The sequence below is a fragment of the Peromyscus maniculatus genome, chromosome X, assembly GCF_049852395.1.
Source record: "Peromyscus maniculatus bairdii isolate BWxNUB_F1_BW_parent chromosome X, HU_Pman_BW_mat_3.1, whole genome shotgun sequence".
Lineage (NCBI taxonomy): Eukaryota > Metazoa > Chordata > Mammalia > Rodentia > Cricetidae > Peromyscus > Peromyscus maniculatus.
Window position 1 is genome coordinate 82,391,389 of NC_134875.1, and position 26,518 is coordinate 82,417,906.

Consider the following 26,518-nt stretch of genomic DNA (forward strand, 5'->3'; position numbering starts at 1 on the left):
ATAGATGATATGTGAGAATGAATTATGCTATTCTTTGTACTTTTGCCTATGTGTACAATTTTTTTTTTAAAAAGTATTCTTTTCGATTGGGCGGTGGTGATGCACACCTTGAACCAGCCCTCAGGAGGCAGAGGCAGGAGGATCTCTGTGAGTTCCGGGCCAGCCTGGTCTACAGAATGAGTTCCAGGATAGTCAGGACTACACAGAGAAATTCTGTCTCTAAAAAACGTTAAAAAAGTATTCTTTTCCAATTAATGTAGACTTTGGAACTATACTTTGATAACTTGTGACCAGTTACTCTTCAGACAATTAAAGGATCTTTTAAAATGCCTTTCATTTGCTCAACCATTTTGAGAAAAAGAGATACTCAGCTCTAAAGTTTTCTCTTCCAGTCTGTTCACTACAGTATGTAATAAAGTCAAAAGGAACTTTCTAGGCCTTTGCTTGTTGAACTGAGTAGGGATAACTTAGGTTACTTTTGGAATGTCAGACAATTCCATGTTAGAATAACTAACAATTTTATGTCAGTGGATGATAGGTAAGCAAAAAGAAAAATAGACTAGTGTTGAGAACTCCATGAAACAAAAGCAGTAACAGGTTACACATGCCAATAACTATGTCCTTACCAGGCTAGACACTGTGCTAAGAAAGTACATTACTGCAAAGTCTTAAAGGCTGCCAAGAGAAGGGCTGTCATTCCCATTTTTTGGACAGGGAAGCTGACATTCATGGTGGCACATGCCTTTAATCCTAGCATTAAAAATCATTTTAAAAAATCAGTTAATTAAATGATTTGCCTAAAGTCAAGCTCCTATCATAGTTAAGAAGTGGTAAGAACTAAAAATTAATAATAGTTACTAATTTTCTTTTTTAATGAGTAAAAATGAATCTTCTAAAATATAAAAAGTATATTAAAATGGTAAAGGAAGTATATTTTTACACAACCCCCCCCCAGCTGAGGACCAAACCCAGGGCCCTGTGCTTGCTAGGCAAGCACTCTACCACTGAGCTATTTTTACTTCTTAAAAATCTCCTTTATGAGCAACATATAGATATCAGTGTCTGTGGGAGATCAGTTCTGAGCCCCACCTTGGACATAGAAATCCTTGGATACTTAAGTCCCTTATATTAATTTTTTTATTAAAAAATTTTATGCTTATTTGATTTCATTATGCATAGATTTTGCCTGCATGTATGTATGTGTTCCATGTGCATGCCTGGTGCCCTTGGAGGTCGGAAAAGGGTGTCAGATCTCCTGGAACTAGAGTTACTAAAGGTTATGAGTGTCCATATGAGTACTGGAGGCTGAATCTGAGTCCTCTGTAAGAGCAACAAGTGCTGTAAACTGCTGAGCCAGCTCTGCAGCCCCAAGCTCCTTATATTAAAATGGAGTAGTAGTTGCACATAACCCATGTACATCCTCTTGTATTCTTTAAATCATCCTAGTAATAGCTAATACAACTACTATGCAAATGGTTGCTATACTATATTGTTTACAGAATAAGAGAATTTCCATGCATGTTCAACGTAGATGGTATTTTTCATATATTTTTTTTGAACTGCAAATGGTTGGATTTATGCTAAACCTGTGAATATAGAGGGTCAACTGTTTATCTATAGCATAAAATATAAAGAAGCAGGTATAATGGCAAATGTCTATAATCCCAGGGTGAGGCAGGAGGATAGTAAGTTCAAGGCCAACTCATCTCAAAAATCAAACAACAAAACATAATGGAAAGCAAACCAGACTCACTACTCTCATAATTTTGGCTATCCTGTTCTCACCTACTAGGGATTTCTTTTTTTTTTTCTTTTTTGGTTTTTCAAGACAGGGTTTCTCTGGGTAGTTTTGGTGCCTGTCCTGGATCTCACTCTATAGACCAGGCTGGCCTTGAACTTAGAGATCCGCCTGCCTCTGTCTCCTAAGTGCTGGGACTAAAGGTGTGCGCCACCACTGCCCAGCCTTACTAAGGATTTCTTTCCTAAATATTTTCTTTCTTTAACACTGAGGATATAAAAAAGAGTGCTTACTTCAAAAAAACCTTAATTCTGAGGGTTTTGCTTAGTAGCTACAAATATATTGAAATGGCTGCTGCTGAATAAACACCTTATCTCTGTTTCATAAGCAAACTATGAAGTTAAGAACAGTGGCTCAATTAGGCAGTGGTGGCGCACGCCTTTAATCCCAGCACTTAGGAGGCAGAGGTAGGTGGATCTGTGTGAGTTCGAGGCCAGCCTGGGCTACAGAGTGGGTTCCAGGACAGCCAGGGCTACACAGAGAAACACTGTCTTGGAAAAAATAAAAAAGGAACCATGGCTCTACAGAGGTTACACTAATGCATAACTCATCAGTGATAGGCATTAGCCAAGCTGTGGCACTCGTCAGCATTAGACAAAGAGGCACTTGGGAACTACTCATAAGCCATTTTATTGACTTTATTAAATATAGCGTCTATTATGTGTTTAAAGTTGACCAAGCTGGTGGTTGTCAATGATTAAATTTTCTTTAAGTGTTTTCAATGCCCCTACATTTTAATTTCTTGAAACAATTCTTTGGATTATAGGAAATGAAGGCAAAGAAGGATGGATCCTTTTCCTTGTTTTTCCATGCCTCCCTATACTCCTTGCTTTCCATGCTTGTAAAAATGACTATTTTTCAATCATTTAAAACCTTGCATAAATGAAAGTTCATGTGCTCAGGTTAAGAATCAGTGCAGTCAAATTCTGCTAACAAGAACCACTATTTTGCTAGAAAACTGTGTACTTAATAATATAATACAGATTCTGAATTATATGTAGTGAACTCTACTGTACTAAGAAAAAGGAAAATAATGCCATATAATATAAACAGAGTTTTTTTTTTATTCCACTTAGATCTTTCTTCTGGAAATAACCATGTCTTACCAGACTACGTGATAGCTTAAAGCTTTGTAAAATAGTCACCTGATGCTTTTCAATGCTGGGGAATGAACCCAGGGCCTTGCTCATACTAGTCAAGCCCTCTCTCTGAGCCCATTAATTCAGACTGTAATTTCTCAATGACAGGTAACAGAAAAGGTATGCCATTCTCTAATTTGAGAAGTGTCTGTAAATTTGAGTAGAAATGTATTGTTTATAAATTTAACCATCAGTTTTGATTCTATATCTAATAATTTTAGTGAGACTCCCGGAAAACTGGTAATTCAGCAATCATCTCAACTACCTTCTATATAGGTACTCTAGCAAGTGCAGATATTCACACATTTTAAGTAATAGGAGTTGTGTTTATGTTTATAAACACAAGGGGGGGGGAAGTCTCATCAAATGTATTTGTTTTCTGGATTTCAATACGCTGTGCCCTAATATTTATCCTAAAAAAGAAGAAAAATATAACTCAAATATACAGCATTTTTGAAATACTTTATACTTGCTAGTGTCATTCATTGTTTTGTTTCTACAGTTTTAAACCTGTGAGAGTTAATTTAGTAATACTTTTTTTTTGAGACAAGGTCTCACTATGCAGACCAGGCTGGCCTCTAATTCACATGGATCCACTTGCCTTTGCCTCTCAGCGCTGGGATTAAAGGTGTGCGCCATGCACACCTGGCTTCACCCTGTTTCTTATGATATTATAATTAATTTAGGGGCCGGGCAGTGGTGGCGCACACCTTTAATCCCAGCACTCGGGAGGCAGAGGCAGGCGGATCTCCGTGAGTTCGAGGCCAGCCTGGGCTACCAAGTGAGTTCCAGGAAAAGGCGCAAAGCTACACAGAGAAACCCTGTCTCAAACAACAACAACAACAACAACAAAAAAGTAATTTAATGTTAAAATTCATATTTTGTGAAAATAACTGGAAGGCCAAAATTATTAAGATGATACAAGTAAACTGGAGTACTCTTACACACAGAAGCTAGCTTAACAAAGCTTTATAGAGAAACGGTGATGCCATCAGTTGGAGAGTGGTGATACCTCATCACTAGGATTATGATATTATTACAGCTATATATACATATATCTAAGCTCAGAATAAAGTCCTCTTCAGAGCATGATTGAACAAATTCACATTTGTTGAGGTCCTGTAATATAGTTTGCACAACAATGGACATAGACTATCACTAAAATGAACCAATAGTCATTGAACTTACTTAAACAAGTATTATGGTGGGCACTGAAGATTCACAGGGAATGAGAGACTGTTCTTGCTGCTGTAGCTTACAATTTAGCAAGGGCAAAGAAGACTTGCAGGAAATGGTGACATTTGGAAAGCTAGGGTGAAGGGAGGCATGTACTGGCATTTAAGATTGAAGCACTAGCTTGAACGCACATAAGAGTAGAAATAGCATGCTGTGATGAGTAACAGGAGGTCCACTCAACTGAGATGGACAATATAGAGAGAATGATGAGGCATGTTTGAGGGTTAAGTAGCCCAGGGAAGAGCCTGAGCAGAGTCTCTCTCTCTCTCTCTCTCTCTCTCTCTCTCTCTCTCTCTCTCTCTCTCTCACACACACACACACACACACACACACACACACACACACACACACACGGAAACTCTGGATAACTGACACCACAAGAAGAAAGAAAAAACCATTTAAGATGTGTAGATAGTAAGAGTAGAGGGCTAAGCATGAAATTTTGGAGATCAGTGGTATTTAAGAAGCAAGATAGGAAAAAGACTGTTAATGAAAAATACATGCCAGGCAAGTACTCTGTTACAAAACTGTACTCCCAGTCTCTGATCATGGTGATCTCAACTGAGGCCAGATTCTTCACAGTTAAGGTGGCAGAATCCAGATCAGAGTAGGTAAATAGGGTAGATGGATGTCCTTTTAAGGAATTTGGAGAAGAAGAGAGATTAGATAGCAGCTAAAGGGGATTTGGCTATCAGAAGGTTTGGGGATTGAATATATTTACAGGGCAATTTAGACTGTAGATTCTAGAGAGAGTTAAAGTGAGGCACCATTGGAGCCTGGGGCTGCCTTATGGGACAAGACCTTGCTTGGGCAGAGACTAGAAGGCTATGGAGGGCAGAAGAGATGAGATGAGTTCTGGGGAAGGAGAGGGACTCCTTGAATTCTGATGTTGGGTGCACTAAGCAACAGGACAGTGCCATGGTTAAATGGAATTGGAAGAAAATGAGTTTGGCACAAACATGCACAATGACATGAGGAGAGGCAGCAGACTGTGGCTATAATTCAAGAAGGATGGCAACTCAAACAAGAGTGCTGCCAGACAGGAATAGAGAAAATGAAAAGTCTAAGCCAATTTCCAAATGTATGATGACATAATGCTGGGAAATTCGGACATAGGGCAATTCAAGGAGAAGAGTCAAAATTGCTCAAAGATTTCAAATACTACTCCAGGGGAGTAGAATGTTGGGGTCACCACCAGAAATGTGGCAACCAGAAATATAACCCATTGGGGGGAAATGTTGGGTTTAAGATAGACTGAGTTAGAATCAGGTTAAACATATCTATTGCCTTGAATATGTATCTCTTACTCATGGTGAAAAGCTACAAAATATTCTCCTTTTAAAAAAATCCAGTGGATGGTGACAACTCTCAAATTTTAAACTTTTAATAGAAGCAAAATCTACAGATGAAGACTGAACAGATAATAAAGTCAGGGTACAAGAGAATAAGAAATAGTTCACTCACCTGGGCGCGTACCTTTACTTTAATCCCAGCACTTGGGAGGCAGAGGCAGGCAGATCTCTGTGAGTTTGAGGCCAGCCTGGGCTACAGAGCGAGTTCCAGGACAGCCAGAGCTGTTACACAGAGAAACCCTGTCTCGAAAAACTAAAACAAAACAAGGAAAAAAAGAAGGAAGGAAGGAAGAAGAAAGAAATAGTTCACTCACATAGGTATAGGGCCAGGGGTGTAGCTCAGTCATACAGCCCTTGCCTGGATGTACAATTCCCTAGTTTGAGTTGCATCACACCCCTGCAGCCCAATAAAATATAGTTTAGAGCAATCTACACATGCCTACACGTCAGAAAAAAAATAAAACAAAATTTGATATTTTAGATGTGTCAGATTAAGATTATTCTTACAGATTTTACCTCACTTGACATATGGAAGGTTCTGTTATTATAGTTCACGTCTCAAATCCCAACAAAAATTTTTCTTAAAGATAGGGTCTCGCTCTGTAGCCCAGGATGGCCTAGAGACCATTATATGACCCACGTTGGCCTGGAACTCATTATGTAACCCAGGTTGGCCTTGAAGTCATGAAACTCTTCTTGTCTTATTATCCCAGGTGATGGAATCACAGGGACAAAGGACCATGCCTGGTTTCCTTCCTGGCTTCTAGCAGACCTTTTAAACAGTTAGTCTTTTTCTTAAAATGTTAGCTATTTAGCATCAAATGCTCTTCCCAAATAAGAAAATGTATACAACAAAACTAGACAATTTTTCAAACTATATTCATGTCTAGTGATTTAAGTATTGGCTTATGCTTTTCCGACTTTTCTCCAATAAATACCCAGATACTACTAGCACTATCCCTTTACTCGTAATTCCAGAATTTTTAAACTGTGTGTGTGTGTTGGGGGTGTTGGCAGGGAATTATACTACAAGAGGCTAGACACAGCAAATCTCAGTGCTTTGTTTTAAATGAAGAAATGAAATTGGTTGTGTGGTGAGTAGAATGGAGCCACGAGGGAGCTTTAGAGAACTTAAATTATGCTTCCTTGCTATGTACTCTTTGTCTGAATTTTAGAAAATAATGGGGGGAGTTGGATCATAAAATCATGGGTCGGAGTATAAAACACCATTTCTCTGTTTGGTCATGTAAAATAACCTGCAAGCAAAAAGAACCCTGGATACCAGAATCATAATTAGTTTGAATAATGGTCTTCCTAGGAGAAAGGAAAGGAAGGAAAACAGTACAGTCACCTGAAGAGTGCAGGCTATCTGCAAAAATCCTGGACTGAGAAAAACTGTCTGAAAATTACCTAATCAAAAATCAGGCCTAAAACTCTCCCCAAAGCCTCCCACCACAATTGAAAAAGTATGTGGTAATACAGTCATTCAATGATTCAAAAGTATATTACAGTCAAAATAGTTACTATGTTAAAAATTAAAAGGTAATGATTGAGGAGTTGATACATACTGTATGATTTCATGCAAGCACTCAATTGAGTCGAAGAGACTAGGTGAGCCATGATCAAAATTAAGGATAATGAGACATGATGAGAAGGAGCAAATCTATTTTGAAAACACAGTGAAAGACTCCATAGTTAGGAGTATGAACACAACACCATATTCAAAATTTTAAGTATTTACAATCCAAGCAAATAAAAATGGGGAAGCACTCTTCAGAGCCCAGAGATCATTTTTTCTTCTTTTACTGTACAACCAAGACGATATGAAGCCCTTGCACACTTTATTTTCTCAAATATGATACAGAATTTCAATTTAAAAGAAGCCACCCTGGATGAGTTTTAGAGAAATCACCCTCAATTCATCAAGGGCCAATTTCCCTACATATTTAATATTTGTATATTTAGTATTTGGGCATACAAAATCCCCTGTAGGCATCTTAATTTATTTCAGAGCCAAAGGGCTTAGAAACCACGTACTCCAAACCCTTCATTTTGGAGATGGAGAACCCAAGGCCCGGAAGTTAGATTCAACTGACCAAGGTCATAGGGCCAGTAAGAAGGGAAACTGAGATAAGCAACCAAGATCTCTCACCTGCTATCCATTGCTCTTTCTACTTTGCATAGATTCCTATCAACACGAACCTCTAATGATGTGATATCAAAGGAACGTCAGAGCAGTGCGTTCAACAGAGAAAGGATGACGATATTCATTCATATAAGCATTGGATAGGAAGAATGGATGGATAAATATGTGGGTGGATGAATATTTATATTATTCACAAAATGCACCACATTTTTGTTTTGAAGAATCCAAGCCCAGACCTTGTCACATGTCACAGCAGTCTCGGTTTTCCACTAGCCATCAATCTTAGCAGCAGAGAAGCCTAGTACATCCTGCAGTTTAGAGACTATTCACTTGCCAGCACACGTACAAGCGGATCACCCACACTCCAGTGCCTCTAGCTGCCCACCCCGCAACTCCATGTCCTACACTCACTCTTTCCTCAAGGGTCGAGGCATCATTCTCCCCGTTTCTTTGACACTACACCTATTCAATCTGCGGTTTCTCTATTTAGACCAGGTGTTCTTTGCTAACAGTATGTCTTAGCCCTTTCCCATTCCGCAGGCCCTTCCATGCCCTTTCCCATTCCTCTGTCGCCAAATCTCAGCCTCTGCAAGACCCCGGCCCCAATCGCTTACACAGTGATGTGGCCCGCGCCGCGCACCAACACAGGGTCTGGGGCATATCTCCGCAGATGCTCCTCGCTCACAACCCGTGGCGGGGGCGGCACCTCCTCCTCCTCTTCTTCTTCTTCCTCCTCCTCCTCTTCTTCCTCCTCCTCATCTTCCTCCTCATCTTCCTCATCCTCATCAGGCCCAGATACCGACGAAGACGACGACGACGACGGCGACGACGACGACGTTGCTGCTTCTTCTTCTTCCTCCTCCAGTTCCGAGATGGTGTCGAACTCCGCCATGTTGGGCAGCAGGATGCTCATCACGTGACCTCACGATCGCCGCCACTCTCCGGGAGAAGAGTTTGAACCTGCGGAGCTACTGAGAGAGGAGGGGGAATGGACTGAAGAGAAAGAGGAGGGGGTAGGGAAAGCACTTGAGGAGACGCGCCTGCGTATTGGGCAGACAGAGCGGGGGTTGGAGGCGGGGGCATGAGGGACCAGGGAGTAAATTCGGTGTACGCTTGCGCGGCTCCAAGGGGAGGGGGCCGATAGAGGTGAACTCCAGGGAATTCTCGAGGTCCGGTCTGCGGGTGCTGATCTTCGTACTGCGCTTCGGACGTCAGCCTTGTACGCAAGGGACGTACGTTCTCGTTTTAGTGCCTGTTAATTAATGCGGGATATATTTACCTCTATGCAGGCAGTCGAGGGAAATCAAATTCTATAAAAGAGAGGTTAGGACTTTGCCCAAAATATCTCCAGGTACACATATGTCATTCCCTTACGCAGAGATTGTTCAATCCTGAGAGAAGGGTAAACATTTTTATTAACATTTTACAAAAGAGGAAACTTTCTATTAATTTCTCCTGCTGAATGGGACTTTGGGGACTTGTTAAGTGTCACAGACTGTGCTAAGTGCTCTGTGTGCGTATCTCATTTAATCTCCCCACAACCCTATGATGGCTGTACCATGTTGATTCAAATATTACACAAGGGAAATCTCGATACAAAGAGAGCAAGGAATTTGTCCAAGGTCATGGAGCTAGTAACTGATAGACGAGTTTTTAAATCTGGATTCCTTTCCTACTCCCAAAGCCCTGTACTCTTAGCCAAACAGCTAGAGTGCCTCAAGTTGCTTGGAAAGGCTGGGTGGAGTGGTGCATTTTGGTTGGTTCTTATGAATAAGAATGTGCAGGTTTGCAATTGGGGGTTTGAAGCCAGGTGTAGTAGCTCATGCCTTTAAACAGCGCTTGGGAAGCGGAAGCAGGAGAATCTTTGAGTAAGGCTAGCCTGGTCTACAGAGCTAGTTCCAGGACAGCTAGGATTACAGAGGGAAACCCTGTCTTGAAAAGAAAGAAAGAAAAAAGAAGGGAAGGAAGGAAGGAAGGAAGGAAGGAAGGAAGGAAGGAAGGAAGGAAGGAAGGAAGGAAGGAAGGAAGGAAGGAAGGAAGGAAGGAAAGAAGAAAGGAAGGAAAAGAAATTGGGATTTTGAGGAGTGGAGTTGGAGTGTGTAGAGGGCATACCAGTTTAGAAACATATTAATTAACATCACCTATTCTATAGACTCCAAGCTATATTCTTCTAAATACCACATCTCAGTTAACTCAAACAATCTGGTGCGGTAGGTACCTTTATATGTCTTTTACAGAATTTTAAAGAATTGATGGGCTGGAGAGATGGCTCAGCAGTTAAGAGCACTGGCTGCTCTTCCAGAGGACCCGGGTTCAATTCTCAGCACCCACGTGGCAGCTCACAACTGTCTGTAACTCCAGTTCTGGGGACATGACACCCTCACACAGATATACATGTGGGCAAAACACCAAAGCACATAAAATAAAAATAAAGAAATCATTTTAAAAAGATGAAAAATTGAATGTCAGGAAATTTAAATAATCCATTCAGGTCTGTAGTGACCCTTTCTCCCACCCCCCACCCCCCATTTCAAACATTCTACTTCATCTTCTCTACACCACAGAGACCACACATTTCACGTTTCTAGGTAAGGTACCAAACTGGTTCATAGCTGGCAGCAGCACAGAATTTGTGCCATTAAGACTGTAGAGTAGTGCAGCTACTCCATAGTAGAATGAATATGGTGGTCCAGGTACTCTATATTAATACCTGCTTCCCTATGCCTTCTGCTGCACTGGAGCTTCCGTTCTGATTAGATGGTGTGACTGGGAAAATGGACAGAGTCTGGAATTTAGAATGAGCCTTGCATCTGCAGCAGAGTGGTACTAAGCAAAGTATTTAGGTATGTGAGGAGGAGAGAAATGTTTACTATAAGAGATATTGTTCAAATATCAAACAATTGGTGTTCTTAATATTAATTTTTTCATTATATTCAATAGCTTGGCTATTTTGGAATTGAAAAGTAAGTTGTAACATTATCTATAAGGAAGAACTGTAGCTTTTTGTTGTATATAGAACTTTACTTTAGCCAGAGATTAAGATAAAAGATAGAATCTTAAAAGATTTCATAATAATCATTGGTTTTCCCAGTGCTATTAAGCATATTATATCAACAATGAGAGTGAATAACCTTAGACCTAGGATCAACTTCAATATTCTGTGCCCATTCTAAGAAGCAAGACAAAAATCACAGAGGAGATTAAATATTTCCCAAACATCCTATCCACAAAGAGTCCAGTAAATCAATATCTAGAGGGAATAATACTGTTTTGCTGATTACTGCTCCCGTGGTAGCTTCTCCTTTTCATCACGCAAAAATTATAGTCTAGGAAGGAATAGTAGACAGAACGGGAAAGGAGTAAGGGTGGGGTTTTGTGATAAATGCAACAAGACATTGGAACTATTGTAAAGTAGGCACTGGTGACCAGGGGAGATGGGAAGAGGAAGGGAGAGAGGGCTGGGGAATTGTACTGTAAATTGCAAAGCGGAGAGTCCAGAGATGTAGTTTAGTTCGTAGAAGGCTTGCCTATCATGCAGGAAAACCCTCGCTCTAATCTCCAGCACAGCGTAAACTGGGAACGGGGGTGCATATTTGTAATCCCCAAAGTCGGGAGGTGGAGGCAGGAGGATCAGAAGTTCAAGTTCATCCTTGGCTACACAGTTCGTATGAGGTCAGCCTTGGACACCATCTCAAACAAAATAAAACAAACTAAATAAATTGGAAAGAGGCAGCTGACATTTAGTCAGAAGTCAAAAGGACAAAGTAGTTTGGAGGAGTGCTGCATTTGGCCAAGTGGGCAAGTACAATCTGATCAGCTCATCTGTTGTCCTGCACATACACGGTGCTGAAAAAGCATATGTGATTGCAAAGGTAATCAGTTCTGCCAGGAGGATTTAGATTGGGAAAGCTGAGAAAAACAGGTTTTGTGTATCCACTGTCAGAGAACACATGAAGCGTGATGGCTTTGAAATGATAAGTTAGCTTTCAGCATAGTAAATTAGGGAGTGGATAGAGAGGAAAGCAGGTGGTATAAGGTTTTGTTTACCTAAAGTGCTAAGGAGGTCATGAGGGCAAATTTGTCATCTAATAGATAGAGGCCTGAGGAACAAAGTCATGGGTTTAATAGTCTGAGAGGGTTTCACAGTTTTAAAAGATAGCTTTGTTTATTTTGTTAAAGTATGCAATTCAGTGATGTTAGTCAATTTGCAGAATTGTGGAGTCATCACCACAAACTAATTTTAGAGTATGTGCCCCATTTCAATACCTGCCCCCATTCTCATTCTCAATCCTATGTAACTCTCAATCTGTGTTGTGAGTTAGTATTTCTTTCTTTTTTTTATTTAATGCAGAATGCTGTTTATTGAAGGAGGGAGGAGGTCTTAAATACAGGCTTACAGTACAATGGGAGAACCCCGGAGGGCAGAAGTTAGCTACTGATGTAGACAATTTTGCATCTAAGCTGTTAACGCCCATTATGCAGGATACACAGACAAGGAACTTCCCTTAAGCATTCAGGAGGGTGGAACCCGGCAGGAAATTAGCATAGGGAGGATATCAAGGTCAAGGTCAGCAAGCAAGGCAACAGCTACCCAAAACGGGGGCCAGGACCCTACAGGTCCCCCTTTTACTAAAAAATGAGATTCTGACTTAGGTTTTGTGGGATGTCAGCAGGTCACTTTACCCGTCATGGAGACACTTGCCCAGGCCACACAGGCGCTCTGTCTTAGGTTGTTGAGCGCCCCGCCCCCCAGGCATTGAGTTGGTATTTCTTTAGCAGGGCTTTTCAAATATATTGTATTATAAAATATGTTGTCTCTGACACCTTCCTTTGCTTAGTGTGTCTTTGAGGTTCATCATATTGTATCATTTATTAGGACTTCATTACTTTTAATGGATAAATAATATTTCATTGTTGTGGTATATTACATTTTGCTTATTCATTCACTTGGTGATGACATTTGGATTCATTTCACCTTTTGTATATTGTGAAACTGTTGTTATGGACATTTATATGTCTCTGAAACATTTTAATTTTAATTTCCTTCTTTCCATCGCTTCTCGGCCTTTTGGCTAAGATCAAGTGTAATTTCCTTCTTTCCTTCCCTCCCTCCCTCCCTCTCTTCCTCCTCCCTCTCTCCCTCCCTTCCTCCCTCCTCCCTCTTTCTTTTGAGACAAGGTTTCTCTGTGTAACAGCCCTGGCTGTCCTGGAACTCACTTTGTAGACCAGGTTGACCTCGAACTCACAGAGATCCACCTGCTGAGATTACAGGTGTATGCCACTACCACCTGGCTTAATTTTTTTCTCAAATAGATATGTTTAAGTGGAATTCTGGGCCATATACTTAAGACTGTTAGCCGGGCGGTGGTGGCGCACGCCTTTAATCCCAGCACTCGGGAGGCAGAGGCAGGCGGATCTCTGTGAGTTCGAGGCCAGCCTGGGCTCCAAAGCGAGTTCCAGGAAAGGCGCAAAGCTACACAGAGAAACCCTGTCTCGAAAAACCAAAAAAAAAAAAAAAAAAAAGAAGGCAGAGCTCCCAGCGGCATGTGCTCTGCCCCTCTCTCTTAGCCGGGCGGTGGTGGCGCACGCCTTTAATCCCAGCACTCGGGAGGCAGAGCCAGGTGGATCTCTGTGAGTTCGAGGCCAGCCTGGGCTACCAAGTGAGTTCCAGGAAAGGCGCAAAGCTACACAGAGAAACCCTGTCTCGAAAAACCAAAAAAAAAAAAAAAAAAAAAAAAAAGACTGTTGAACTTTGGAGCTGGAGAGATGGCTCAGATGTTAAGAGCACATTAAGTTCTGACTTTGGCTCTCAACCCTCTTTATTTGGGCAGTGCACAGCTGGTAAATCCAGTTCCCACAGAGCAGATGCCTTTAGCCTGCAGACATGTGCACACACACAGTTAATGATAAAATTTTTTTACAAAGATTATGTTGAACTTAATAAAATTGTTGAAGTATTTTTCCAGAGTGGCACTATCAGTTGACATTCTCATGAGTTATTATCTATCTTTTTATCATAGCTTATCTGTCTTTTAAATGATTTATTTACAACAACTCAATGGCCAGCACCATTTATAAATATGAAAGAGGTGTTTATTCATATTTTTGCTTACTGTTCTTTTTTGTTGCTGCTAATCCAAGATACTTGACATTTTTGTTGTCTTTCCTATGTAGTCTTTGCTCCATGTTCTTGATTCTGGTCTTTTTTTTTCTTTTGCCATGCTGGGGATGGAACCCAGGACCTCACACACACACACACGGGGAGAAGTACTCCGACTGTGAGACTCCTTCCCCAGCCCCCGTACTCATTCTTCGAGGCCATTGGCAGTAACTTATTTGCACTTTGTACGGTGTATAAATTTGGACTGACGGCAGTTTCAGCATTTGAAGAAGGTGATGCCACTTGTTTCATGTGCCCACGTGTTTTAGAGAAAGAACAATCTCTTGGTTTTGAGTTGTCAAAGATATTTTGTTTATTTGCTGGATGCTTTATTTTTATTTTTTGGTTTTTTTTTGGGGGGGGTTTGAGACAGGGTTTCCCTGTGTAGTTTTGAGCCTTTCCTGGAACTCACTCTGTAGCCCAGGCTGGCCTCGAACTCACAGAGATCTGCCTGGCTCCACCTCCTGAGTGCTGGGATTAAAGGCATGCGCCACCACCGCCCAGTTTGATGGATGCTTTAAATATCTTTCTTTGTTGTTAACAGCAACAAATTTAATTAGTATGTAGTTTGGTATGGACTTATTTGTCCTATTTTGAGTCTCCTTCCCCCTCTTCCTCCTCCTCCTCTTTTTTTGAGACAAGGTCTTACTATGTACTCTTGGCTGGCTTAGAACTCACTATGTAGACCAGGCCTGAAACTCACCGAGATCCACCTGCTTCTGCCTCCCGAAGGTGTATAGTATCAGTTAATGAGTTGTTTTGAAGTAAAATGTGAGTGTCCTCCTGTTAGCTCATGAGAGCCTGGATACCCTTTCAGCTTTCTCTCTCTCTCTCTCTCTCTCTCTCTCTCTCTCTCTCTCTCTCTCTCTCTCTCTTTTTTTTTTTTTGGTTTTTTGAGACAGGGTTTCTCTGTGTAGCTTTGCGCCTTTCCTGGAGCTTACTTGGTAGCCCAGGCTGGCCTCGAACTCACAGAGATCCGCCTGGCTCTGCCTCCTGAGTGCTGGGATTAAAGGCGTGTGCCACCACCGCCCGGCCAGCTTTCTCTTTTGACTGATATCTGCTGGCTCTACTCCCTTGATTTGATTGACACTCTGATTGGGGTACTTATACTGCTGAATGAGGTGAGGAATTGGGCTTCTCATGTCATTTGCACCAGTCCTGAAGATAGAAGTGCCTTGCAGTTGATGAGTAAAAATGAGAAATCCTGGGTTGGGGATTTAGCTCAGTGGTAGAGCGCTTGCCTAGCAAATGCAAGGCCCTGGGTTCGGTCCTCACCTCTGGAAAAAAAAAAAAAAGAGAGAATGATCTGATGGTCTCTTTGGCCTTTCCCCACCATTATTTGCAGCTTCAGAAGTATGGGAGTCAAGCAACAAACTTGGCCTTGCTGTGTAGATGAAGGCGGAACTGGAGTTCTTTTCTGTGGTGTTTACAGTTACTATGCAGGTAACCAACCATCTAAAGGTTTTTCCACTTAGCTGTGCTGCTCCTCTTCTGGTCCTTTGGCTAGAAAGAACTGAGTTGGGGGTAAATTTATATCTGTCCCAACTAGTATTACTACAGTTCTGGCTTCTTCATCCCCAAATCTGGGATAGATGAGGCAATGAGAAATCCCAGTGAGGAAGGGGGGATTCTATTCCCCAGTGGTGTAGCCCCTGGTATATTTTCCTTGCTTAAGTAAATAAGTCCCACCCATGTTCATGCAAGCAGCCCCAATTAAATGGAGTGGGTCACACACACACACACACCCGGGGGGGGGGAGGGAGAGGGAGAGAGAGAGAGAGAGAAAGAAGGGAGGTTTGTTAGGAAGAACAAGGGGTTCAGTGGTAACAACAGAGAGCAATGGGTTGAATGTGATCAATGTGATATGATCTTACTATGTAACCCTGACTAGCCTGGGACTCACTATGTAAACCAGTTTCTCCTTGAACTCACAAAGATCCATCTGCCTCTGCCTCCCAAGTGCTGGAATTAAAGCCATGCACAATCATGCCTGGCCAAAAATTATGTTTTCTTTTTAATTCCCTAAAATAGAAACCTGTGACTGATTTTTTTTGAAATATAATATACATTTTATTCTAAAGCATACCATTTAATATTCTTTGGTATATTCACAAATGTTTCCAGAACATTATCATCACTCCATTAATGGCCATTCCCAGTTCACCCCTCTTTCCAGCCACTAGCAACCAGTAATCTAAACTGTGTTCCAGTGGATTTGTGTATCCTGGACATTTCATAGAAATAGAATGACACAACATGCAGTATTTATATTGGGCTTGTTCGTTTTGTGTGATACAATTTTTTTCATGATACATAAGTTTGCTAGTACTTTGTTCTTTGAATGGCCGAATAAAATTATGTTTATGAATAAATCATATTTTGTTTGCATCCATCAATTGGTGGTTATTAGGTTGCTTTTTCTTTTGCCTATTATGAATAGGAATAGGAACAATACAAGTACTGGGAATAATGCTGCTTTTAGTAGTCCATACAGGCACATATTTCCAAGTTTCTTAGGGGTTACCCAGAGGAATGCATTTGCCAAGTGTCATGGAAAACCTATGCTTTACTCTCTAAATAGCAACCAATCTTTTCCCATCTCATCTCAACAGTTGCTGTTGTCTGTCTTACTCTGTTACATTACAGTCATTCTGTATCTAGTCCTTGTTATATGTAGGTATGCAGTGGCATTTCATCCTTCTTTTGATTTTTCATTTTCCTGTTGAATAAAGACATGAGAGATCTTCCCTGCTTTTAAAAATTGTGCTTATGTGTGTGTGTGTGTGTGTGTGTGTGTGTGTGTGTGTGTGTGTGTGTAGACAAGGTCTCTCTATGTATCTTGGCTGACCTAAACTCACTGTGTAGATTAGGCTGGCTTCAAACTCACAGAGATCTGCCTGTCTTGGGGTTGGTTAATCCCAGTAACATCAGGTCACTGGCTCTGGGTGGCTCCTGGCAGTAGAGACAGAGACTTGGCCCAAACTGCAGTTTACTGTTGCTGTGGTGGCATTTGATCAGTTCAGTGATGGTGGCTGAAAGTACAAGGGTCAAAGTTTTCTGTCAATGTGTTTTCTATTGCCTTCAGTTTCAGTGATTTCTTTCTACTTCTGACTTTAGGTTTAATTTCCTTACCCCTTCCAGGTTTTTATGGTGGATCCTTAATTTGTTCCCTTCAAATCTTTCTTTTGTTATATAGACATTTAATCCTATAATTATGTCTCCAGGATTTAGCTACAGTGCATAAGTGATGTGCTGTACTTTTATTTTCAATTAGTTAAAACATTTTAATTTCTCTTGAGACTTCTGGGACCCATGGGTTTTTTTAAAAGTATGCTGTAGAGTTTCTAAATACTTCCAAATTACTGACTCTCTGTTTATGATTTAGATTATGTTTTTGGAGTATGAACATAGAGGTCATATAATTTCTATTGTTTTCTCAAATTTTATTAAGATCTATTTTATAGCCCACATATGACACATCTTGCTAAGTGTTCTCTGTGCTTTCCATGCATTTGTGGTCCATAAATGTTAACTTTATTAAGTTGATTAAGACTTCTATCTAGCCGGGCGGCAGTGGCACACACCTTTAATCCCAGCACTCGGGAGGCAGAGGCAGGTGGATCTCTGTGAGTTCGAGGCCAGCCTGGTCTACAAAGTGAGTTCCAGGACAGCCAGGGCTGTTATACAGAGAAACCCTGTCTTGAAAAAACAGAGAGAGAGAGAGAGAGAGAGAGAGGGGGGGGGGGGACTGCTATCTACTTTAGATTTTGCTGACTTTTTGCCTACTCTATCAGTTATAGTCAGGAATGTGTTCTCTCTAGACTACACAACTGGCTTTGTTTTCATTTCTAGCAGTTTTTGCTCATGTACTTGCATGCTGTCTTTTTAGGTGCCTATGTCTTTAGCACTATTATATCTTCTTTGGAGAATTGATTCCTTTTATTTTCATTTTTTGTGGTCCTGACGATGAAACCCAGGGTCTTATTCATGCTGGTCAAGTGCTCTGCTACTACTCCACACCTCCTGCTCTAGTTTGCTTTCTATTGCTGTGATGAGACACTGACCAAAACCAACTTGGGGAGGACAAGGTTTATTTTGCTTATAGATAACAGTTTATCATCAACAGAAGCCAGGGCAGGGACCTGGAGGCAGGAACTTAAACAGAGACCATGGAAGAATGCTGCTTGGTGGCCACCCTCTTCTGGCTTGATCACCTGTCTTTCTTATATAGCTCACCTGCCCGAGGTTGCTGCTTCCCAAAGTGGGCTGAGCCCTCCTATACAAATTAGCAATTAAGGAAGTGCTTCACGTGGCGGGGGGGGGGGGGGGGGGGGCGGATAGCTCAGTGGGGGAAGGGTCTTTGCTGCCAAGTCTGAGTGCCTGGGTTTGGTCCCTGTGTCCCATGGTGGAAAGAGAATTGAATCCCTCTGATCTCCACAGGCACACACACACACACACACACACACACACACACACACACACACACACACACGCAAAGTAATAATAATAAAAGAAGAAAATGCCTCATGAATGGCTACAGGCCAATCTGATATGGGCAATTCTTCAGCTGAGGTTCCCTTTCCCAGGTAATTCTAGATTTGTGTCAAGTTGATAGCTGAAGCTAATTCTGACACCTCCCAACCACTTGGGAAGCTGAGCCAGAAAAACTGACATGAATTTGTGGTCAGCTGGAGATGTATGGCAGTAGCCTGTGTCAAAAGCATCAAATTATATATTTATGTGCATATATATACATATATATAAAAGAATAATAAAGAAAAAGAGGCCATAAATTTGAGAGGAAGACATATGAGAAGAGTTGGAAGGAGGAGGGAAATGATATAATTGTAGTTTAATTATAAAAAATTGCAAAAAACAGCCAGGCGGTGGTGGCATACACCTTTAATCCCAGCACTCAGGAGGCAGAGGCAGGTGGATCTCTGTGAGTTCAAGGCCGGCCTGGTCTCCAAAGCAAGTTCCAGGAAAGGCGCAAAGCTACACAGAGAAACCCTGTCTTGAACCCCCCCCCAAAAAAAAAAATTGCAAAAAACAAAATAAAAAAGCCATATATATTTTGAGGCAAAAACCTCCATAAAATAAAAAAGGGAATATTTATATAGTTGTATACAAATAACCTTTGTCAATGTTTCAATTTATTGCATTTAACCTTCCTTTCTCTCTCCTCCTCCCTTTATTTGTTTTTTAAAAATATATTTAAAATTATGTGTATGCATGCGTGTCTGTGTGTGGGCATGTTCACATGAGTATAGGTACATGGTGAAGTCAGAAGACAAAGTTAGAGCCCCTAGAACTGGGGCATAGCCAGTTGTGTGCCACTCAACATGGGTGCTGGGAACTGAACTCAGGTCTTCTGCAAGAGTAGTATGCACTCTTAACCACTGAACCACCTTTCCAGCCACAATTGATATGGTTTTACTTGAACTTAATTTAAGATTGCATACTATTTTCTCTCATGTAGTATCATTTATAGTTTATTTTGCTGTTGTTGGCTTTTTAGTGATTGCTTTGGGGCTTATGATATCCATTTTAAAACAATTGAACTTTGCTTTCATATAGCACTAAGTTGCTTCACATATAGTGAAAATTTAACAGAATATACTCAATTTCCATGGTAAACCAGTACTGTCATTATTTCCAGCAGTTATATTTTAGGCAAATGAACAATAAGAAAAATAAATAAATAAATCTAGGTATGGTGGTACATGCCAGTCATCCAAGCACCAAGGAGGCTGAGGCAGAAAGATTGTGATTTTGAGGCCTGTCTGAGCTACATAATGAGATCTCATCTCAAACTGGATGAATGAACAAAATAGGCCTCACCTTTAATGCCAGCACTGGAGAGGCAGAGGCACGCAGGTGTCTGTCAGTTCAAGGCTAGCCCTGGTCTGTGTAGCAAGTTCTGGGCCAGTCAAGAACAGTGAGACCTTGTCTCAAAAAAAAAAAAAGCACAAAAATGTGATGTATTTCATCCTTTTTTATCCCCTCCTGCACTGAATCTTCCAGATCCACGTGATAAACTTCCTTTCTGATCTTACAGGACAGAACTAACTTCTAGCTGTGGGTTACCTCAGAATTTCTTTGTTCAGGAAAGTCTTGATTCCTATTTCACTTTGAGAAGATGATTTTTTTTTAGACATAGGATTCCAGGTTTGTAGACTTTCCTCTTAACCATTTGAAAAAGTAGCTCTGTGGTCTTCTCCTCACATGGTTGTGATGAGAAATCTGCTGTTGTATGTGCTCTTTGCTCTTCAGATTCTTTTTTTTTAATTCAAGAAGAGTTTTCTTCTTCTTCTCCTCTTCCTCCTCCTCCTTCTTTTTTAAAGATTTGTTATGTACGCAGTGTTCTACCTGCATGCCAGAAGAAGATACCAGGTCTCATTACAGATGGTTGGGAGCCACCATGTGGTTGCTGGGACCTTTGGAAGAACAGCCAGTGCTCTTAACCGCTGAGCCATCTCTCCAGCCTGCTCTTCAGATTCTTTTCAGGGCTTCTTTTCACGGTTGGTTACATGCAACTTGACAGTGACATAGCTTTAGATGGAGTTTTTCTTCAGTTTTTGTCCAGCTTGGTGTTTGAGGCCATGTGACTTTTTATATAAATATTAGAATAAGCTTGCCTATATATACAAAAACACAGGTAGAGTTTTGATGGGCATTTGTTAAACCAATAAATCAATAAAGGGAAATCTGTTTTCATTTACTATGTTTAATCTTTTAACCCACCAATTCACTATGTATTTAGGCCTTTGATTTTTTTCCTTAGCAGTTTTCTATTTTCTACATGTAAGTTCTGTACACTACACACTTCTGTGTTAAGTTTATATCTAATACTTTATTTTGTCCGGTGCACTTGTGATAATTGTACTTCTAACTTATGTTTCCATGTGTTCGTTGTTTGTATATAGAAGCATGACTTTTATTTTTGTGATTATCTTATATCTTAGGATATTGCTGGCCCCATTTATTAGTTATAAGAGTTTTCAGTAGACTACTTGGGAGTTTCTACATCACCAATTACGCTATTTAGAAATGGGGATACTATTACTTTTTCTTTTCCTGAAAGTTTGCCTTAAATCCTCTCATCCTCTGACTAGAACTTCTAGTAATCTAGTAATAAGTGTCTTAAGAACAGGGGCTGGAGCAATGTCTCAGTGGTTAAGAGAACTTACTACTCTTGTAGAAGACCTGGGTTTAGTCCCCAGCACATCATGGCAGATCACAACTACCTTTAATTCTAGAACCAGGGGATCTGATGCCTTCTTCTGACCTCTGCAGGTGGTCCACATCCATACACTCAAACACATACATATGTACACATAAAAGAGTAAGTATTTTTTCAAAGTCTGGTAAGAACAGACTCCGTTGTTAGTCCCTGCCTTAGCTGTGAACTGTGTGCTAGCTGTTGACTTTTAGAAAGCCTCGTTAAACTGACGAGGCGCTCTGCTCTCCCTAGTTCGTCAAGCATTTCTATTGTGCATGCATGTTACCTTCTGCCAAGCAAGTTTTCTGTGTCCTGTAGTATGAACATATGTATTTTTTTACTTGCTTAGTGGACTGGTTGGTTTTATGTCCACTTGACAGCTAGTGTCATCAGAGAGGAAGGCCCTTCAATTGAGAAAATGCCTCCCTGAGATCCAGCTGGAAGGCATTTTCTTAATTAGTGATCAACTAGGGAGAGCCCAGCCCATGGTGAGTGATGCCATCCCTGGGCTGCTGGTCCTGGGTTCTATAAGAAAGCAGGCTGAGCAAACCATGGGGAGGAAGCCAGTAAGCAGCACCCCTCCATGGCCTCTGCTCTTGCCTCTAGGATCCTGCCCTGTTTGAGTTCCTGTCCTGACTTCCTCCAATGATGAACAGCAATGTGGAAGTGCAAGACAAATAAACCCTTTCTTCCCCAACTTGCTTTTGGTCATGGTGTTTTCTTACCGCAATAGACACCTTAAGAAACTTAGCCAGCTGCTACCATCACATATGCTAATTCCTTGCTCTCTGTACTTCCCTCCCTCCACCCCTCCCCCTTCTTATACCCCCTCCCCCCACTCCCACACAAACACATACGCTAATGCAACACATATGCATCTGTGTCTAAACAGTTGACCCCTGAATAATGTAGAATTTTAGGGCACCAACCCTCACACAATTATGCATATATATAAGTGTGTGTGTGTGTGTGTGTGTGTGTGTGTGTGTGTGTGTGTGTGTTGCTAGGGGAAGAAACTAGAGCCTTGTGATGCTGAGCAAGTACTCTGTCACCGTACACCCTGAGTCACATGTGTAACATAACTGTTAATATGCAGCCTTCTGTTGCCTTAAAGCTTCACTATTAACACAGACAGCACAACAACACATATTTTGTATATGTATCATAAATAGCAGAAGGTAAGTAATCTATGAGTGAAGAACTACTAACATAGTTAGGCGAAGATGGAAAGCCAGGCTTCCTATGTGGTCTTTAGTGGCACCTCGGCGGAGAGCTTTGTTATTGTCCTGCACTGATGAACATTCTAGCATCCTACTTGGCTTTCTGTACACAATTTCTTTTTGAGACAAGGCTTCTCTGTGTAACTTTGGAGCCTGTCCTGGAACTCACTCTGTAGACCAGGCTGGCCCTGAACTCACAGTGATCCTCTTGCCTCTGCCTCCCAAGTGCTGGGATTAAAGGCCTGCGCCACCACCTGAAATTTTAATTCAGTATTTTTTTTCTTCCAGAGCTGAGGACTGAACCCAGGGCCTTGTGCTTGCTAGGCAAGCACTCTACCACTGAGCTAAATCCCCAACTCCTACTTGGTTTTCTGTAACACTACTATTATTTGTTAGTACTTTTTCTTAGAATAGATGTTAAGTCAGCACCATATTCCTATCTGAATTTGCCTTTTGCTATCTACTATTGATCCTAAAATTCTTTCTAGTTAATGGTTTACACTACACATTCTCTGCGATTATACTTTTCTCCTTCTGTTCTGGATTGGCTTTCCTTGGTGATCTGACAGCATTAACAACAAATGTTGGTTGGGTGGTAGTGGCACACACCTTTAATCCCAGCACTGAGGTAGGCAGATCTCTGAGTTCCAGATTCTATATCCAGTAGCAGCAACACACATGCACACACAGAGAGAAACACATACACAAACACACACCAAAATACCTTGACAAATAAGAGTGTATATATTCATCATGAAAAACATGAGGTTTCGTTTAAAATAAATTCAGGGTCTGGAGAGATGGTTCAGCAGTTAAGAACACTGGTTGCTCTTCCACAGGACTTGGGTTTGGCTCCCAACACTCATTTGGCAGTTTACAATTTCTGTAACTCCAGTCCCAGGGGGATTCAATGCCCTCTTCTGGCTTCTGTAGGCACCAGTCACAGCAGACATACAGGCAAAACACCCATACACATAAAAGTAAATTAATTAAAAATATATATAGTGAAATGGTTAAGTCAAACTCATTGTAGTTATAATGTTTGTATAGAGAGCTCTTGAACCTACTTGAAGCATTATTTAAGAATAAAATACAGTGTCTCACTGGGCGGTGTTGGCGTGTGCCTTTAATCCCAGCACTCGGGAGGCAGAGGCAGGCAGATCTTTGTGATTTTGAGGCCAGCCTGGTCTACAGAGCGAGATCCAGGAAAGGCACAAAGCTACAGAGAAACCCTGTCTCAAAAAACCAAAAAAAAAAAGAATACAGTGTCTCATTAACTACAGTCAGTATGTTTTTCAATAGATCTCTTCAACTTTGTGCCTACTATCTAACTGAAATATTGAAATATTCTATCTTTGACCAACATTTCCTCACGTTACCCTTAATCACTTGGTAAACACTATTCCACTCAAGTTCTGTGAAGTCAGGTTTGTTAGACTTCACATATAAGTGAAATGATATGACATTTGTCTTTCTGTGTGGTTTATTTCACTTAATGTCTTCCAGATTCTTAAAACTTATAAAATAAATTATATGATTTCCTTCTTTATTTTGCTTGAACAGGATTCCATTGCAAACTCTAGCTCATTCTTTTACTGTGTGTATACTGACCATATAGTATTTCCGTGTTTAGTCTTTAAAACAATTTCCATACTGCTTTGCATAATGGATTTTTTTATTTTTGAATTTTCAAGACAGGGTTTCTTTGTGTAGCCTTGGCTATCCTGGAACTCGCTTTGTAGACCAGGCTGTTCTCAAACACACAGATATCTGCCTGCCTCTGCTTCCCCTGCTTCCCGAGTGCTGGGATTAAAGGCGAGGGCCACCAGTGCCTGGCCATAATGGATTTTCTAATTTGCATTCTTATGTTATGCAAAGACTTTGTTTCACAGCCTAGCTAACACTTAGCTTTTGTCTTTGCTGTAATCATTCTAGCAAGCATAAGGAAGTGTCTTACTGTGGTTTCAGTTTGCATTTCTGCCATAAGTGCCTTAGTTTCTTTCCCTGTCAATGTGATAAACTACTCTGATGAAAGCAGCTTAAGGCAAAGCAGGTTGATTTTAGTTCACAGTTCAAGGCATCATGGTGGGGAAGTCAAAGCGAGAGAGAATGGTTTGCATGCTAATGCTTAGCTTTCTTTTTCCATTTTGTATCTTCCAGGATGCCCTGTCCAGGAAATGACTCTGTTCGCAATTAAGATGGATTTTTTTTAAGATTTATTTTTTTTAGTTAAGAAATAAAAATTTTCATTCATTTTACACACCAAGCCGGGCGGTGGTGGCGCCCGCCTTTAATCCCAGCAATCGGAGGCAGAGCCAAGCAGATCTTTGTGAGTTCAAGGCCAGTCTGGTCTACAGAGCGAGATCCAGGAAAGGCACAAAGCTACACAGAGAAACCCTGTCTCAAAAAACAAAACCAAAAACAAAAGGCTCCTTGGTTCATTTTACACACCAAAGATTTCCCTCTTCCCTCCTCCCACCCTCCAGCCTCCCCCTCCCAACCCATCCCCCACTCCCTTCCACAAGAGGGCAAGGCCTCCCATGGGGAGGCACATCCTGTAGAGGCAAATCCAAGCCCTACCCCCTGCCTCAAGGCTGCACAGGTGTCCCATTAAAATGGGTTTTTAGCCAGGTGGTGGTGGTGCAGGAGGTGGTGCATGCTTTAATCCCAGCACTTGGGAGGCAGAGGCAGGTGGATCTTTGTGAGTTCGAGGCCAGCCTGGTCTACAGAATGAGATCCAGGAAAGGCGCAAAGCTACACAGAGAAATCCTGTCTCGAAAAACCAAAAAAAAAAAAAAAAAAAAAAAAGATGGGTTTTTATCACTTATTAAGATAATCAGAGCCGGGCGTGGTGGCGCACGCCTTTAATCCCAGCACTCGGGAGGCAGAGGCAGGCGGATCTTTGTGAGTTCGAGGCCAGCCTGGGCTACCAAGTGAGCTCCAGGAAAGGCGCAAAGCTACACAGAGAAACCCTGTCTCGAAAAAAACCAAAAAAAAAAAAAAAAAAAAAAAAAAAAAAAAAAAAAAAAGATAATCAGATAAGCTTCACACCTTTAATCCCAGCACTTGGGAAGTAGAAGCAGGTAGATCTCTGTGAGTTTGAGGCCAGCCTGGTCTACAGAGCAAGATTCAGGACAGGCTCCAAAGCTGCACAGAGAAACCCTGTCTCAAAAAATCAAAACCAAACCAAACCAACCTAAACAAAAAAGAAAATCAGTTAACTAAGATAAATAAGCATGGCCAGAGGTGATTCTAGATTCTGTCAGGTTAACATGTAACACTGACCATCAGCATTATTGATGCTCAGCATGTTTTCATATATCAGTTAGCTATTTATATGTCTTACTTTAAGAAATAGTTCTTCAGGTCCTTTGTCTATTTATTGAGTTGTTTGAGTTTCTTGTATATTTTAAATATTAGCCCATTACCAGGTTAACTATTTGAAATTATTTCCCCCCATTTTATATGTTGTCTTTTCACACTATTGATTTTTTAGAAACTTGTTATCTTTGATCTGAATATCATCTGTCTGCATTTTTCATGTCATAGCCCAAAAGTCATTACCCAGACTGATGTCATGACTTTTCCTCCACAGATTACTATATTAGTTACTTTTCTGTTGCTGTGGTGAAACACCATGATGAAAGTAACTTATAGAAGAAAGGTTTTATTTGGCTGTTTGGTTCCAGAGGGTTAGAGTCCATGATGTGGAGCAGAGGTAGCAGGTTATAGGCATGGCAGTTGAACAGAAGCTGGAAGCTTATTTCTCAAACCACAAACAGGAAGAAGAGAGTGAACTGAAAATTGTGCAACTCTTTAAACTCCTTTTTCTTTATTCTTCTCTCATATATTGCACCCGGACACCAGTTTCCCCTCCCTCCTATCCTCCCAGTCACTCCTCACAATCTTGCTCTCTCCCAGATCCATCCCTTCTCTGTTTCTCTTCAGAAAAGAGCAGGCCTTCCAGGGACATCAACCAAACATAGCATATCAAGTTGCAGTGAGACTAGGCATATCTCCTCATATTAAGCTTGGGCAGGGCAACCCAGTAGGAGGACAAGAGTCCCAAAAGCATACAAGAGAGTCAGAGACAGCCCCACTTACACTGTTAGTAGTACCAAAAGAACACTAAGCTACCCAACCATAACATATATGCAGAGGGCCTAGCGAAGACCCATGTAGGATCCCTGGTTGTTGGTTCAGTCTCTGTGAGCCCCTATGAGCCCAGGTTAGTTGATTCTGTGG

At 41.1% G+C, this 26,518-nt stretch overlaps 1 protein-coding gene and 1 long non-coding RNA gene across 3 annotated transcripts in view; one reads left to right on the plus strand and one right to left on the minus strand.

Annotated features, from left to right (window-relative positions):
* The window catches only part of Chic1 (cysteine rich hydrophobic domain 1), a 45,430-nt gene extending 36,714 nt beyond the window's left edge, over positions 1–8,716 (minus strand). For both annotated transcript variants that reach the window (XM_042269679.2, XM_006991576.4), the window contains exon 1: positions 8,286–8,716. In XM_042269679.2, the coding sequence (XP_042125613.1) occupies positions 8,286–8,584 (299 nt within the window). In that variant the 5' untranslated portion in view covers positions 8,585–8,716. The remainder of the gene's footprint in view (positions 1–8,285) is intronic.
* A 6,253-nt stretch (positions 8,717–14,969) lies between these two features.
* Positions 14,970–24,743, plus strand: LOC143270682 (uncharacterized). The gene is made up of 2 exons (XR_013047923.1): positions 14,970–15,274; positions 24,434–24,743. It is a non-coding gene; the product is annotated as an uncharacterized LOC143270682 (long non-coding RNA).
* The last annotated feature ends 1,775 nt before the right edge of the window (positions 24,744–26,518 follow it).